Genomic DNA, 17,370 nt, shown 5'->3' with positions numbered 1-17,370 from the left:
ACAGAACAAATCGATTAACTAACCCAGCCAAGCGTTGGCTATGAATACCTAGGCAACCGGAGACTCTAAGGTGGACTGTGTCAGCCAGTGAATTCTGGAAAGATTTCATCATGTTTGGAGTGTAGAGATCAATAGCAATACAGACCTGCTAAACTATCAACACCACGTGAGCAAGACCCTCACAGCATGCCCCGCATGGGGGACCCTGAGATGGTTGGGAGGCTGGGTGTGGCTTCTCTCTTTATCTCCCCTCTTCTCCCAGCTACAGGAAGGAAAAAAAAAAAAAGAATGTGGAAACAATAGTCCCACCTACTTTCCTCTAGCCTTCGACTCTTCACACCCTAATCAAGTAGATAAACATCATCAAAAGTAAAATTAAAAACAATTTTAAAGTCAGAATGTATTAAAGACAAATATTAGCTACTCGTGGGTGTGCATTGGCTCCTCTCATGTTCATTTTGATGCATGTTTCTAATGACCCCGAGATTGGTAACAGACAATAGAGCTTCCACAGTCAATCACTATGGTGTCTTGGGGAGATAGCCCAAAATACTTACTGATTCTAACAATGCAAACCTTCAGATACCCATATACTACCAAGGACAGAGTCACTTCCTTAGGCATTGACCACTGTACCACTCAGACACATTTAGACACTACAACTTTACAGATTCTTTGGATTCGAAATGCTTTTCAGATTGTGGCAAACTTGCATTAACACGATATCGTGAGGATTCTAAGACTAAACTGGAAATGCATCTACGTTTTATGGATACCTTGTTATACATAAGTAATTTACACATTCCGTTAGAGCACCTGCTGTTTGACTGCCACCCCCTTGTGTAAAGTCAGGTATGGAATTTTCCATGCGTGGCACCATGGTGACACTCAAAATGTTTTGCACTCTAGCGCATTTCGGTTTGAGGTTTGGGGGTTAGCTCTGCTCTGCCTGAATATTTTTTAATCTTCCTATATGATCACTTTAGCAGGATCATACTTGTGCATATTTATGGGATGTGGTGCATGCAGATAATGCCAACCTGTAGTTTTGTTTTGTTTTAAAAGTATGCAGGGAGGAGAGCGCAGCAGTAGCTTCCTGCTTTCCCTTCTGACTCTGAGCAGCAGCTGCCTGTATACAGAGACACTTGGCAGCACGTTCTCACTCTAGCAGTGTGTGCCCTGCCGTGCCAACTTTGGTTCCCTTCATGATTGAAGTGTATTTGCACAGAGGGTGACGTTAAAGAAAAACATGTTTCCCCTTCCGGCGATGCTACAGGAGACAACAGAGCCCCAGCAGTTCCCCGGGCACTTTGCTGGCTGTTCCCGCTACAGCTTGTTGACAAAAGAAGAAGAAAAAGCAACCACACAGATACCATGAAGACACAACAGCAGTGAGTCAGCTCCCAACAGGTCAGGTGTCCAGCGCTAGGCGCAGGAAAACAGACGAACCAGAGCATTCTCGCTTCTGCGGGAGAGAAGTAGTTTTTTTGCCCTCCTCCTGCTCCTTTCCAAGGAAGCTCTTTGCAGACAGCTATTAGGTTGCTGAATGAGGAACTACACCAAAGCAGCGCCGGCTCCTTGCGGTCTTTCAAATCATTAAAGTAACCCAGGTGGCAAAACCAGTGATCATGCCCTCGGCTGCAGTAGATCAAAGAGGGAGACTGGATGCCCATCTGAGGCTCCGTGATGGCTCTGCGGAACATGAGTCCAAGGGAGGCTCAGCATTGAGCAGGACTCAACAACCTCGCAGCCTAACTCCCTGGTCATGTCTTCCTGTTCCTTGTGGAAACCTCCCACTCAAGTGAGGCTTCAGCTACCCAGCCCTGATCAGGAGAGGAAAAGCTTGCAAATCCACGGTTGCAGTGAAAGACATCCTGAGACATCGTTAGCAACGATTACGAATCAGCCACCGAAGTGCTGTTCTGATCTATTCCCTCAGAGCTTAAATGGTGCCTGTCTCACCCGTTGTGTCAAAATGACAGCTTATCCTAAGCCACCTGGCAATGCTTGCTAAGCAAATGTGTGCCCTAATCACAGTCCCCTAAAATGTGTAGCTCTTGCAGTGGAAAGTGCTTTTGATCAACAAGTACTTTTTCCAAACACGAGAATCAAACTGACCCCTAAATAGGAATCTATGTAACAGAATCTCTAGTGCCAGAGAAAGGAGCTTAAACCAATGTGGTAGTGGCTGGGAATGAAGATTCTGGCTTAATGAAAGCAGGTTCCTGAAGCTGCAACTGAGCTAAGGTGTCATTTGAATTACAACTTAAACCTGAAGTTGACAAGATGTGTCAGTGTTGAAGTGTTGGCAGAGCTGTATTAGCTGTAATCATTTCAAAAGAAGAGAAGAAGAAGAGAAATGATTTCTCACAGTTTTGGAAGCTGGAAGACCCAAGACCTGGGTGCTGAACCATCAGGTGAAGGTCCGCTTTTCATCCATGGCACTAGCCAGGGTCCACACATGGCAGAAGGGACAAGAAGATAATGAATGGGGCAGTGCTGTCCAACCAGAGAAACACAGAGGCAAATGGGAGAGATCTGACGTGGTCCTCCACTCTTTTTTGAGGCCCTACTCCATACAAGAGGGCAGAGGACTCATGATTTAACTGCTTCCCCAGAGCTTCAACGCAGCAAATCTGATGGACACTCACACCAAAGCAAGAGGTGGGAATAGGCGACTGTCGGAGTCCGCAGATCCTAATATCTGCAGGTTCCTTCTCTGAATTCAGGAAATGAGATCTCCACTCAAAAGCGCATGTGGTCCCCAGACTCTCCAAATTATTATAAGAAAATTATTCAGGAGCCCAGAAGATCAAACAGGTAAAAGAGGTGTTGCTCTCTCTATTAGATCATGATGAACTGGGTGAGGCAGGCAGAAAGCAAAGCGCAGAGCCGGAGGCAAGTGTAAGCCACTACCTCGCACCCCACACAGTCACATACATACCCACCTTACATATAATCCCATCCAATTACCTATCACCCAAAATACACCTGCCCTTAGGATGTTTCTGCTTCATCCAGGACCAAGTGGGAGCAGACATGACATTGGGCTCCACGTGGAATTTTGTGGAGCCATCATTAAACTCCCAGGGGACTTGGTGCCTGTAGAGAAAACCCCGTTCCTCCCTCAAAAAAGAAGCCAGCCACTAGGGGAAAGTTCTCTTGTCTGTTGGAGTGCACAGCTGGGTCTACTATCCACATGGCGACCCGTGTGTGTGTGTGTGTGTGTGTGTGTGTGTGTGTGCGCGCACTTTTACCTTCTCATGTTCTTAATAAACTTTATATATGTCAAAAGTCTAGAATTCTTTTTGGGTATGGTAAGGACTTGAGATAAAAATTAATACCCCCCATTTGCTCAACACAAAGGGAGACAGATTGATAGCTGTCATTCAAACTGCCTTTCTTCTTGAGCTTGGTGTCTGCAGGGTCTGCTTGAGGCACCTTTCAAAGACAACATGGAAAATCTCTTTATTCCTGTTGTTCAGCTTGTTTTATGGTTTCTCATTTAACGGAATGTATAGCAACTGTGCAATAGAGACTATCATATCCAGCTGTGAAGATACAATGCACTATGCATCTCTACTTCCAAATCAAAGGTAGAATCTCAATGAAACTATTAAATATATCTTGACTGAGCCTGGCACAATAGCGTAGTAGCTAAAGTCCTCTCCTTGAATATCCAGGGATCCCATTTGGGCACCGGTTCTAATTCCAGCAGCCCTGCTTCCCATCCAGCTCCCTGTTTGTGGCCTGGGAAAGCAGTGGAGGATGGCCCAAAGCCTCGGGACTCTGCACCCACATGGGGGACCCAGAAGAAGCTCCTGGTTCTGGATTAGTTCAGCTCCAGCCACTGTGGCTGCTTGGGGAGTGAACCATTGAATGAAAGACCTTCCTCCCTGTCTTTCCTCCTCTCTATATATCTGCCTTTCCAATAAAAATAAAGTTTGCAAACTATGTTTAAATATATCTTGACAATAGGATGCTGGACTCTCTGCCATTGTCCATACCTACAATGTCAGGATGCACTGAACTAACAGAATGATGGACTTATGACTGCTCATGAAGGACTATACTATTGCGATGATGGGGGGGAAATAAGTTAGGCGAGGGAATACAAGGAAGAGGCAGAGGAAATCCCAAAACCTAAGGAATTGTACCCTAAAAGTGAAAATAAAATAGGGGAAAATAATCTCTAAACCCCCCAAAAAATCAGTTTCAGGGAGTGTTGTTTCAGCGGGTCAGACGTCCAGTAGTTCTCAAAGTTCTCCCCTCGTCAGAAGTACTAACGTCAACAGAATGTACTAGGAATGCAAAGGCTAGTGAGACCCTCATGGGGATTGGACCCAATCAAATGGTTTTGCAGAGGTGTTGGCAAGGGCTGGGGTGTGTGGGGGGGAGGGCTACGTTCTGATGTCTGTCCCCAAGGCTGAAGAGGCTGAACAACTACCAAAGCAGAAGAGAACTGAGGAATCTCATGTTGGCAAGGGAATCATCAAAGGGCCCAGCTACAAATTTTACATGAGAACTGGATTCCAGAGAGGCTGCAGGATCTTTGAGAAGAAAAGCCAGCAAAGCCTGAGCCTTCTGTAGTGCCTGGGTTTTGAAAAGAAGTCAAAGAACTGAAAAATGCAACAGAAGCAACACGTTTCCCACAAGCAACACACTTCTCTGCCTGCCGCACGTATGCCTATATTGCCTGGTAATTTCTCTTCCTTGGAATCTGTTTTGGATTTATACAGACATGGATGACATGAGGCCCCAGAACTATTTTGATGATCACCGTGATGTCAACAGTGAGCATGTCAGTCACCGCAGTAATTTTTATGTCAGATTTCTCATTCAATCCTCAAAGTATGTTCCTAAGGGAGTACTTCTATCCATGATTTTTTAAGGGATGGAAATTCCCAATTCCCTGATGGTGCGACTGTAACGGGACACCATACACTTCGAGGCTTGTTAGGCTTGGATTCTGAGGCTGGGCAATCCAAGGGTACAGTGACAGTGTCTGGGAAGGGTTTTCGTACCGTTACCTCATGTTGGCAGAGTGTAAGAACAGGCGAATGACTGTGGAAGCAGCCATGAGAGTGAGCCAAGCTCACTTCTAGAACAACCCACTCTCAAAAGAGTACCACTCACTCTTAGGGCAATGGCATGAATGCCTTTAATGATTACAAGTCCAGGGCCCAATTATCTTTTAAATGCTCCATGTCTTAACATGAACACATTGGCAAGTAAATCTCCAACACAGGAGATTTGGAGGAACATAAAGAAATCATGTCAATCAACGATCCACCTTGCAAAAGCGGTTTCTTATTTGCTGGGGTTAAGGGTGGACTGAGGTAAACAGGCTGGTATTCCACATGGTCTAATTTAAATTCCTCAGTTAATTGGGTCAATACTGCAGTTGTCCATGGAAGGAGCTTCCTTCATTCATTCAGAACAGCTCCTGTTTAAGCGGCTTTCCTATATAGCATTTGGTATTCATTTATTATCCATTTGTTCCATCCCTTGAATTCCCTTCCTTTGATGGACTATAATCTTTATGTTCATCTCCCATCAGCTTCATCTGTCCAGCCCAACGTCAGGATCAGGACCAAGGTGCTTATGCCCCAAACTCCTACATATATTGGTAGATGATGGCTCTCTGGTGAGTCATAATCTGGGACCAGCACTCACCACAACAGAACCAGTTTACCTGAGGCCACAACCCTTCCTGAGGGCAAAAGATGGAACACAAAGTCCCCTGTCCCAAAGGGATTGTTTTTGCTCACCCAAGCTAAAATTTGCCAATGGGATTGGCCGAGTCCTTAAGGACGGCACATTGAACTTCAGTTTTTATCTCACCCTCCTCCTCCTTTAGTTTTTTCACAGGTGAGGTTCCCAAGAAGCATCTCTAATAAACTTTCCGCAAAGCATTCGCAAATGTCAGAGAACACTTCCTAAGGAATGAGTCTATGGCAGAATACATACAAACATAAAGGAAGAGCCAACAAGGCCCATGGCAAGAGGGACTAGGGGAACGTTGCCTCATGTACAGTCAAGCCAGCCCAATCTGGCCATAGATGCCAATTCCTGACAGTAAGTATAGCCATCAGCTCACCATCACATGGCAGCAAGGTAACCTATGGCCATTGGAGCATCCAGTAGAATTTCCTGTGACGCCTCATGCATGCTGTCTGCATGTTCAACATGACATTCTGTAAGTATTGTGGCTCCTGAATGTTAGAAACACTGCTGTGACTACAGTAATTAAGTTAGGTCTCTACTCAAGTAGCTTATGTATCTATTGTCAATCCTCTTGGGCACATGTTGGATGGTGAACGCCAACAGCCAGAGGCAGTATCACATGAGTTCCAATTGCACTTCTCCTATCCCATTACTCAGAAATCCTGAGTCTGATCCCTTAGAAATCCATCCTCATGATGCACGTATATAGGAGCTTTGTACTAGGGAAGTCTACTGATTGAATGGGTCCATAACAGTATGTGCTTCGCTGTTTGAATGGCAAAGAACGATACAATGTAATTGGATTACAATGCATAGAGAATGCCATGGATGCTCATTCTCATTGTATTACTCCATTCTGGCCCCTTCAGGGATGCATTAGCACCATGGAAGGGCATGGTACAATTTGAAATCAAGGAGTATCTCCTGGCCCAGTGCCATAGCCTAGTGGTTAAAGTCCTTGCCTTGCATGTGCCGGAATCCCATATGGACACCAGTTCGCACTCTGACTGCTCCATTTGCCTCCAAGCTCCCTGCCTGTTGCCTGGGAAAGAAGTCAAGGACCACCTAAAGCCTTAGGACCCTGCACCTAATGTGGGAGATCTGGAAGAAGGTATTGACCCCTGGTCTCAGTTTGACCCAGCTCCAGCTATTTCGGCCACTTGGGGAGTGAACCAGCAGACTGAAGATGTTTGCTTTCCCTTCTCCTTGTATATCCAACTTTACAATAAAAAAAATAAAATCTCCCTTGGAACCACATCCATGGATAAAATTTAAAGAAACCTTTCTTCTTTTGCTTTTGGCCTACAAGATCTGCAGGCCTTAGCTTTATGTTTCATACGCTAGAGAAAAAAAAAAAAAAGAGCAAAGAGACAGCTTGAGACAGAGCAGGTTCAGAGTTTAGACACACATGAGGGGGGACCTTTAGTTATGCCCTGTTCTTTGGTCAGGGGTATTCTCTTATTATTCATCCAAAAATGACAGCTGGGGTCTAAGGTGTGAGTATGCGGCAAGTTCATGACCACTCTGGTAAAAAAGCATCCCACCAGGCATGCCCTCTGAGGATTAATCCTTAAAAAATTGGACCAAGCTGCCAAGAGTAAGTGAAATGCAATTCAGTGTGATTTGAAGATATTCTGTTTACTTAAAGCCCAGAAAGCCTGGTGGGAGACAGGCGACAGTGGTTAAATTTGTACATTCTTCTTCCTTGTTGCAATTTTATCTTTTCTGAGCAATTTAATGAAGACTCCAGAGGAAGAAAAAATTAAATGTCTGCTGGTTCAATTACCCAATAATGAAAAGGTCGAAAGGAGCTCCACACACTGTGTGCTGCGCTGCTGTACCAGCCTATTCTTAGACAGAACATTTTTTGTGTGCTTTCACCATTACTTTTTGCCACCCACAAACAGTGCACGTGGGTGTCAGCCTAAGATGCCCAAACCATGGGCTGGTACAGATCACCCTCCACAAGATGAAAGGGCCTTGGCCAACGGGGAACACTGCATGACACCCACCCCAGGAGCAACGGGCATGATGGAGATCATGCATTCCCTGTGGCAGGACCAGGCTGCTGTTAAATCCTCCCTGTGAGAATATTCTAATTATCCTGGGCCCCGAATATAATGTTAACCAGCATGTTCTTGGGATCACATGTAAGAAAAGGCTTGAGGGGCAAAACAGGCTGACAGGCAAGGGCCCCAAGAGTACTGACGTCACTTTCATCCCCGGTTCGAGCTGGTTATTCACACAAAAGGCTACTGCAAGCATGCACACGTGCACACACACACACACACACAGAGAAGCAGACACAAGCAGGAACTAAAGCGATGGTGCTTTGGAACCCTTTAGGGTGCTTAATGTTTACAAAATTACCGTGCAAGAGGAAAGGCAGGTAAGTGGAGACTTTCCTCGTCCCAGCACTTCTGGTGGTAGTCCCTCCGTTCAAGCTGGGGCCTTTGCTAGCACCATTTATCATCAACCAGACTTAACAGAGTAGCCATTGTAAAGCTTCCATCTCATTCCTATGGTACAACAGTCTGCACTGGCACAAAAGCTGTGGCTGAAAACGGGCCTGGTTGGGGAGTTAAGGGGATGCCTCAGCTGGATTGTGGTTCCCACTGGTGAGCATGAGAGTCAGAATGGGGGCAGTGGTCTAGGCTGGACATGATTGCAGTCTCCCTTGTCATGGGTGTGGACTGGGTCTGGGGTATGCCAGACTGGGCTAGACTCCAGCACCCAGCATGGGTGTAGAACAGGCTAGGACAGGTCTCAGCCTCCCCTGAACCATGTAAGATCTGTGCCTGGGTGTGGAGCAGGTATGGCTGAGCTGTAGTACCAAACAGTGAGAACTGGAATGGGTGTGGGCTGATTGGACAAGGCCACTGTTCCTGCCAGGACAAGAAGTAGACTAAGTCAACTTGGGCCAATATCCCACCAGTGTGTGCAACATCTGCCTTTGGGAGGAGACCTAATAGAGGAGCTTGGGAAACTCCTTTGTCACTGCTTTTTATTTTCTCAGTTTGATATAAAACATACCAGGATCAGTCCCTTCTTAAGACAAAATCTCTCTGCACACAGGAATAGAACTCGGTCATGACTTTCTCTCTTGCATTACTCAACAATGAATTGGACCCAACTGAGTGAGCAGACGGATACCCGAGACAGAGGTCCTGAGCTTCTTGTACTTAAGAATGCATTTGAAGATGTACTAACTTGGAGTCTGTCTGTGTGATGGGGCACATTAAACTCCCACTTGCAACGCCAACACTTCATGCAGGAGACCTGCTAATGTCCCAGCCCCTTGGCTTCCATTCAGCTTGCTGCTGTTGAACTTGGGAAAGATACAGTGGATGTCCCAAGCTCGTGGATGCCCATCACCCATATAGCAGACTTGGATGTTTCTGTCCCAGCCCTCACTTATTCAGGCATTTTTGTGGGAATAAATCACAGGATAGGAAAACTATCTCTCCCTGTTTCTCTGTAGTTCTATCTTTTGAATAAGTACATAAATACAACTTTTAAAAAAACAGATATAAAAATTTCTAAGCACAAGCATATTCATCTATGAAGTTCTGCCTCTAAGTTTATATGCTCTAGTATTTCTTTCAAGAGTTGAGTAGGGCCATGAGGAAATGAACAAGGGAAAGTTACTTGTTGCATATGCAACTGACAAAAAGATTAATATCGACAATACAGAACTCATCCCAACAATGGCATTGGATATCTAAAAAAAGAAACTGCTTCAGATTACTTCCAGAAGAGCAAGTACTAATAGCCAAAATATTTGTAAGGATGGCCATCGTCATTAGCAACGGAAAAAAGACAGATTACAAATCACCTCTTGTCATAACTAGCAGACTGGCAAGCATCGAAGTCTGACCAATGCTCACGTCTGACAGAGCTACTGCTGCTGGAGGGAATAAAGATTGGCACAACTTCCTTGGGAAGTAGCTTGGCATGATTCCAGGGGATCTCAAAGGACTTTTGGAAGATGGCGTGAAGAGATGGGTTTCTCTGGGTATAGAATACATTTGAAATCTATCGTTTTCACATTGGCCGCAAGCCTTCTGAAAAATGCCTGTACATCACAGTTGAAGGTACTTATGCCTACTGGCCCAACCATTCCATTTGTAGAGATAACACCTGAGAAATTCTAACAGAGACACAGGGGCCACGGTATATACGAATATTCTTAACAGTACTTTCATCTTTGAAATCATCACGAGCCTTCTGACAGTACTATGGACCAACAATCTGAAGCATATTATATAAAGTTTTTTCTGCCGAGGGCCTGTTGGATATTGATAACATGATTTGGAGATCATACAAAATGATCAACTTGCAAATAAACCTACCACAGATTTACTGAAGGTTGAGTCCTGCCTGCAGTTGCCTTGGGCAGGGCCAGCCCTAATGATTTTGTGTGTAAGTATAGGCTATGCTTCTCCCTCTCTGGCAAAGCCATGATAATGAAAAAACAAGAGAAAAAAAACCAAACAAATGAACAATGACCAATAAACCCAGCTGGATGAAGGGACTTTCAAAAGTTTATGAAAAACAAATTCTCAGTCATTTGTTGCTTCACTAACTCTTCAAAGTTCTTTTTACCAAGTGTTGGCTATCCAATACGAATATATGTCTGTAAAGGTGAAAAGACTTCAAGAACTTATAACCATGTGAGAAACCAGGAAGAAGCTCCTGGCTTCGAATCAGCTCTGCTCTGACTGTTGCAGCCACTTGGGGAATGAACCAGTGGACAGAATACCTTTCTGTCTCTCTGTAAATCTGCCTTTCCAGTAAAAATAAATAAACAATTCTTCAAAACAAAGCCTGGCTCCAGTGCAATTTGCCTTTTCTCTTTATAAGGTCATTAATGACAAAACCCTCATCTCCTACCCCTGGGGAACATGCCACATAATGGATAGGAAGGAAGAAGGTTTTGCTTTTGAGTATCAGTGGAGCTTGGAAAAAAAAAAAGTATCAATTCCACCATTATAGTTGGACTCCATCATCATCAGCAGCATTCTAATAGAAAAAGAATCAGACATTGTGAAAATCAATTATTCTGAACGGCCTACCTGGGGGAGCTCATCACTTGGCACCATGAACTTGAATGCAGACCCAGTTGGTAGCTACCTTGAAACGCCATCACTTACCTGTGCATGTTGTGCTATCGAGCTGGCCTCAACTGCATAGACTCTCTTAGCTCCAGCCTGTGCAGCAAAAAATGACAGGATTCCTGATCCACACCCCACATCAAGAACAACCTGGAAGGAAAGAAGGCCACAGTATCAGCTTTGAATCTTAGGGATCAAATGTAATTAAGGCACAAGTTGAGCTACCTACGGTTGGTTCTGCCTGGGCAGAGCAATGATTCTCTGCAAGAACTGGTTCTCCCATGTGTATGAAATATACATGAAACACATGGTACATGGCACAGATTTCTTGGCCTTTGAGGCATTGTTAGTATCCTTGTAGTTCTCCTTTTTTTTAACCAAAGGTTTTATGTCACAAAGAAAGATGTGGAGGGAGGGATGGAGAGAGGGAGAGAGATTGGTCTTCAATCTGCTGATTCATTCCCCAACGGGTGCCAGGATGGAGCCAGGATGGAGCCAGGATGGAGCCAGGCCAAAATCAGAAACCAAGAGCTTCATCCGGGTCTTCCTTGGAAGCAGTAAGGGCCCAAGCACTTAGACCATGTTCCCTGCATTTCCCAAGCCATTAGCAGGGAGCTGATCAAAGGTGGAGGTGCTACGGTGCCAGCCTTGTGGATGGTTGCTTTACCACAATGCCAGCTCCTTGCTCCAATTTCTTCATTAAACGGATGGTTTTGGGGATACACAGAGGCAAGGATAGTGGAGTATCATGCGTGAGCTTGCGCCACCAAACCTAGCAACAGGTGCAAAAAGCAACTGCTTCAAATGTCTGTCAGACTTGGCAACTTAAATCAAGGTAGGCTCTGTTTCCCAGCACAAGGCAACCAGCTCTGGATCCTGTGGGCTGAGATGCCCTGGGCAGATGGTTAAGTTTGGCACTTTCTTTCCAGACACTGCTACGGTGCTCACTTCAGCAGCACAAATACTAAAATTGGAACACTGCTAAGGCTGAGATCTGAGTTTCAATCTGACAGCTGAGTTTTCATTGCTAATACTCATTGCTAACTTTCATTCAGAGGACCTCTGACAGTAAACATTTTTATTCACGTTTAACTATTAGGGAATTGGCACGGTAGCCTAGTGGCTGAAGTCCTCACATTGCAAATGCCAGGATCCCATATGGGCACCAGTTCATGTCCTAGTTGCTCCACTTCCCATTCAGCTCCCTGCTGGGAAAGCAGTGGAGGACGGTCCAAAGCCTTGAGACCCTGCACCTGCATGGGAAACCTGGAAGAAGCTCCTGGCTTTGAACTGGCTATGTTCTGGCCTTTGCAGCCACTTCAGGAGTAAACCAGCAGATGGAAGATCCTTCTCTCTCTCCTTATCTCTATAATTCTGACTTTCCAATAAAAAAAGTAAATCTTAAAAAAAATCCCTATTAGCCATAGGAGTAGATGACATTATTAAATAATCTTGAGAGATGAAAAAAAACAAACCTATGAAACAATAAACAGATCAACTTCATGTAGTGGCAAACAGGAGGACCAAAAATTGGCAATGAACATTCTACCTTCCAAATTCATACCTCATATTATCCTATATAACTTACTTATACTCCTCTTTCAATAAAACTAAAATTCAACACAGTAACATCAATCGGCCATGTTCAACAAAGACACTGGTATTTTTGGTTATAAAAGATAGGTTAACAAATTCTAGTAGCAGGAATATTTTCCAAAAAAAAAAAACCCACAGAAGTATGAGGAAGTTTTATGCTTGCATGTGTGTGTCTTAACCACAATATCACACTGTGCTGACACAGATACTGTGCCATTATTCTACGAGAACATGCTGTTTATAATGGGTTCACAGTGCTTACTTATATTAATTCTAGAGCTGTGGCTGTATTCCATATGGTTTCCTAGGGTTTGAGTAATTAGCAGCATTACCAATTGAAAATGTCACCCAGACTCCAAAATTGGCTGTCAGGCTGTCTATACTTTTAGAAATACCAACGCTCACTTCTCTTCCCTAACCCTAGGAAATGCATCTCCTGTGGCCATGGTCCATCGCATGAATACTCTGTGACGACCATTTAGGAGGAAGAGGCTGTGAGGTGGTGGAGCACAGTGCATGGCGCCAGAGAAACATGAACCACTTTTAGAAGAACCATTCCAGAACTTTAGGCAATATATTTCAGCTGCCAAGCTGCCAAGTACAGATGTGGAGTTCGACAATGGAAGTTGCAGCTGGATGCTCTGGTGACAGGAGCCTAAGAGACACGCAAATGGAGCTCTTTGCCTAATTTGCTAGGGTGACTTGGAGCCCATCTTACAGCAGTGTTTTTCAGTTCTCTTCAGTAAACAGATGGAAAATCCAAGGACTATCTTATTGCTAGAAGGCAGACGAATGAGAAAGGAAACAGAACAAAGAGTCAGAGATGTAAAGGAACCTGACAGGGTTAAATCTTTGCCAAACGGCCTCGAGTAGAAATCTACTTGAGTAGACCTGGGCCATGTTTACAGAGGGAGTGGAACATTACACACTCAGGTAATTTTCCTAAATACATCGAGTCAAAAGAGCCTGGGGTTGTTTGGCTGATCCCAGGCAGACCACAGGTCTTGAAAAGCAGTCTGATGTCTTGTTAGCATGGCCCAAATAACTCCATCAGCCCCTTGCTGTATGCAAAATATGACAACAAAAAGTAACACAGGAATTTTCCGTCATCTGACTGGTAAGAGGTGGAGAAGGGCAGGTGTTGTCTACATAACTAGGCCACTTGGGAAACAAAGACACAGAGAGCTGAAGATAAAGCGAAAAACTCCTGGGCAAAAGCATCTCTGGAGGCTCTACTGGAAACACAATGGCCGGAGCCCTTTGTGGTAGGGGTTTCCAGGACTTTAGGAGAAGGCTGAGTATGAACACAGGTGCAGAGCCCTGCAGAAAGTCTTGACACCGCCTCTCACTGTATTTCTTTGTTCTCAGAAAAGATGGTGTGGAACTCGTTTACTTATCTTCACCATTGGTAGACCATCTCAGAACTGAATATTTGAGGAACTTGGTAGCTTTAAGTTATACTTGCATGCCCTGTGCCCTGCCCCAGTCCCCTAAAACAATAAAAACTTCCCATAAGCAGAAACAAAAGAAAAAGAGTAAAATCTCCCTTTGTGTATAGAGTAGTTGCCAAAGTTTCCCTTGACACTACCTGTTTGGGACTCACACGTAACTGGGATAGTGTGGGAAGATTCATCCCCATCTTATTGATAAGGGAAAGGAGGATCAGAAGCATTGAGTAGCTTACCCAAAGGGACACAGCAGGTGAGTAATAGAGCTAGGCTGAGGGGCCAGAAGACAGGTACAGGCAACACCATGATTATCTTGTTTGCCTGGCCAAAGATAGAAGACTGGAGTGCACAGAGATGCAAGTGTGATGCTGGCATACCTAGGATGCTCTGTGGCAGCCAGATAAGCCAGAAGTGTGTTTGGATGTTGTTCATAGCCCTGAGGAGTCAAACAGTGAGTGGCCTTTCTGTTCTGGTATGTATGCCTCTCCCTTCTACTCCACCCCAGGCTCGGGAATCCCATTGCTTTGTCCCGGGTTCTGTGGTCTTCAGTGCAGGTCCCTGTGACAGGGCAAGCTGATGGGCTGCTCTCTCGCAATAGGTGAGTGAGAAGCAGTTCCTCAACTTCCTTCCATCTGTTAATGCCCATGTCACTAGCTGTGGCTAACAGATTATCAAGGAAAGGGATCATTTGTTTCAGTAGACTGCGTCCACTTACACAGTGGTCAGAGGATGAGCTCAGGATCCCACTGCCCTATTTATCACTGATATCTTCCACACTCAACCTTCTTAATCTCTTGCATTCTGGCCAAGTTCTCTCATTTCTCAGCCTCTGAGTCACCACCTAGACTTAGAGCAGCTCAGAGCCCTCTGCCTTGTTCCTGGACATTGTAGCTGTTCTGATTATGTAAGCTGACCTTCCGCCAAGTCTATCTGCACTGACGCAGGCCTCCCTGGAAGATGGCATCTCACACCTGCTGTGGGATATGTGTATGCTGCTCCCTTTTCCTGAGGGGTCCCCCACTACTTACTCCATGGCAACCATCCGTGGTCATCGTAACCTTCTCAGTGCTGGGTATTTGCCATCTGCTCCTCCAGATCTATTCTCTGCTTTCCTGCAGCCTGACCTCTGTGGTTTATACCAATGAGTTTCCTTATTACTGGACTCTAACTGGGATCTGTCTAGAGAAGCAACAGGGGATCAGAGGAAGTGAGGACAGCGGGTCAGGTGATTTAGTCAGGATTCTTCTTTCTTGGGTCTCCATAGCTTTAGTGGTTCCCCTTCTATAAGAGTTCCAGTTTTCACAGCTCTATTCTCTCAAATTTCTAGTATTCAGCTTTAGACTCAGGAATGGTAAATGGGGCCACATTCTTTTTAGTGCTAGAGTGCTCCACCATCCATGGCTTTGTGTTTCTCTTAGGTCTACCCATATCCTTGTGAGTTGCCCTGCCATTCAATTCTCCTGAAACATCCTGTTGTATATGTCATCTCCCCTGCAGAGACCTTGGCTCATTCTTCAAATTGCAGACATCTCTATCAGAGAAGCTTTCCTTGCTCTTGGCTCTCCTCTCGGGCTCAATTCTCCTGTTATAAACTTTATTATCACCTCCCCCATCCTCTTTCTTCACAATGCTTAACAGTTACAATTTTTCCTCCCAGTGACTGATGATTCGATGAATATGTCTTTCTCTCCCCTCCTCCGGGTAATACTCTATTGCAAGACTCCATCCATCTCTCACTCACGATCTCTGACACAGAGCACATGGAAGACACACCAAGTTTTTTGTTGAATGATTAAATAAAAATATCTTTAGTAATTAAATAAAAGTATCTTTCACCCTGAAAAACAAGAGATGCATGTCCATAAAATACAGTGCAAATCAGCTGTCTCCTTGAGAAAGCACCTGTACCAGGTAACACATCCTCATGCACCAGGTAACATCATCCTTGTGATCCCCAGAATCCTGCCAGGGAGGACTGGCACTCTGCCAGCTCATCATTACCTTCCCACACGGCCAGCCCTGACGTAGTGTTTCTCTAGACAAGGAATTCATTTGTAACTTCTGCTGGATCAGAGAGTAGTAACTAACCATGGCTAACTTTTATGGCTTTACAAGGACAGTATTAAAAAATGTCATGAAATCTCTAGCAGAAGAAATAGGGACAAGTAAAAAACAGCCCTTGAGATAGTGGCCAAATATCAATCCATTGGTAAATGAATTTAAAAAATTATAGAACCATCATTCTGCTTATACAGATAATTTTAATTATTACACATACGTTTGTGATTTCTGAGAGAAAATCCTGCAAAATATTTAGACAAAAATAATGTGGCTCTCAGTGGGTTCAAAGCTATTTACTGGTATTGACTAGATGAAGTTTAAGAGGAAGTATTCAGGTCATAATAAAAATGTAAACAAGATTCCGGACCTTGGGGTTGGGGGCGGCTTACAACTGCCCACATTGTGGTGGCTGTAAAGTGACCTGGGTAGTAGAAATTGAAAAGTGAGTCAACACTGTGTCACTCAAATGAGTAGAACTTCAGGAAGTGTGAACGAAGACCTCTGACAATGGCAGAGTTACCCATAGTTGGGAGGTAAGAACTGCCTCAGAACTAGGACTGTGCGTCTTACTGATAGAAGTAGGAGAATGGTTGAAATTTGATCATGGCAAGAACAAAGCCTGGTGAACTTGGCAGATGTTTGATGATTGATGGTCTTATATGTAAGCCTTGGCTTGACTCAAGGATTATCAAAAAGTTGTAAACAGAAGAATCACTTCACGGTTGGTTTGCAGCAACATCAGATTAGAGGCACAGATGGTAGGTCCATAGGACCAGAGAACACAGGGGCTGGTGGTTCCTCACCACCACTATTCCCCTCTCCCGTCCTTCGTGTGGTTCACCACCTCAAGTTCCAGACACAGGATTCTGATTGGTGCAGAGCAATCAGGTGGTTCCATTCTTGCAACTGGTGGTTTTAGATTTGAGCATGTGGCACAGCTCTGTTACTGAGAATGGAGAGGACGTCTATCTGCAAGTAGATACCGGAAAAGAAGTCCTGCCTTCCAGAGAGACACATGGAAAAGAGGACTTTTTCTTCCCCAACATGTGATGAATTTAGACCCGATGCTCAGAAAGCAGGATTCAATTAACATGGTCACCCTACCCTTGGCTGTTTCAGCTAATTTGGCTCAAAGAGGGTTCCCCTCATTCCCATGCGAATGCAAAAGCATCTTAACTGGCACTACCAGGAAAAGCAGTTGGAAAACTTTCTGCAGTGTTCAAGTAAGCATGCAATAAGAATCAGAACCAAGAATGGCCTGAGCAGCAGAGACAAGCAGAAGAGTTGCAGAAATACTGAGCACAGAATCTGTTGGATCTGGAGACCAGAAAGGAGATGAAAAGATCCAGACTGCTACCAGATTGCTGGTTTGGGTGGATGGTCATAATACATTCTGATTTTGCATCATTACCAGAGTGAAACAC

General features: G+C 44.6%; 1 protein-coding gene across 1 annotated transcript in view; it reads right to left on the bottom strand.

The window, feature by feature from the left end:
* LOC101518722 (histone-arginine methyltransferase CARM1-like) overlaps nucleotides 1-17,370 on the bottom strand; it is a 108,841-nt gene that overhangs the window by 49,316 nt on the left and 42,155 nt on the right. Inside the window, exon 5 of the mRNA XM_058657307.1 lies at nucleotides 10,881-10,991. Within this exon, the coding sequence (XP_058513290.1) occupies nucleotides 10,881-10,991 (111 nt within the window). The remainder of the gene's footprint in view (nucleotides 1-10,880; nucleotides 10,992-17,370) is intronic.

The sequence above is a fragment of the Ochotona princeps genome, chromosome 31, assembly GCF_030435755.1.
Source record: "Ochotona princeps isolate mOchPri1 chromosome 31, mOchPri1.hap1, whole genome shotgun sequence".
Taxonomy (NCBI): domain Eukaryota; kingdom Metazoa; phylum Chordata; class Mammalia; order Lagomorpha; family Ochotonidae; genus Ochotona; species Ochotona princeps.
The sequence above is the reverse complement of the archived record's forward strand: the minus strand, read 5'-3'. Positions and strand labels throughout refer to the sequence as shown.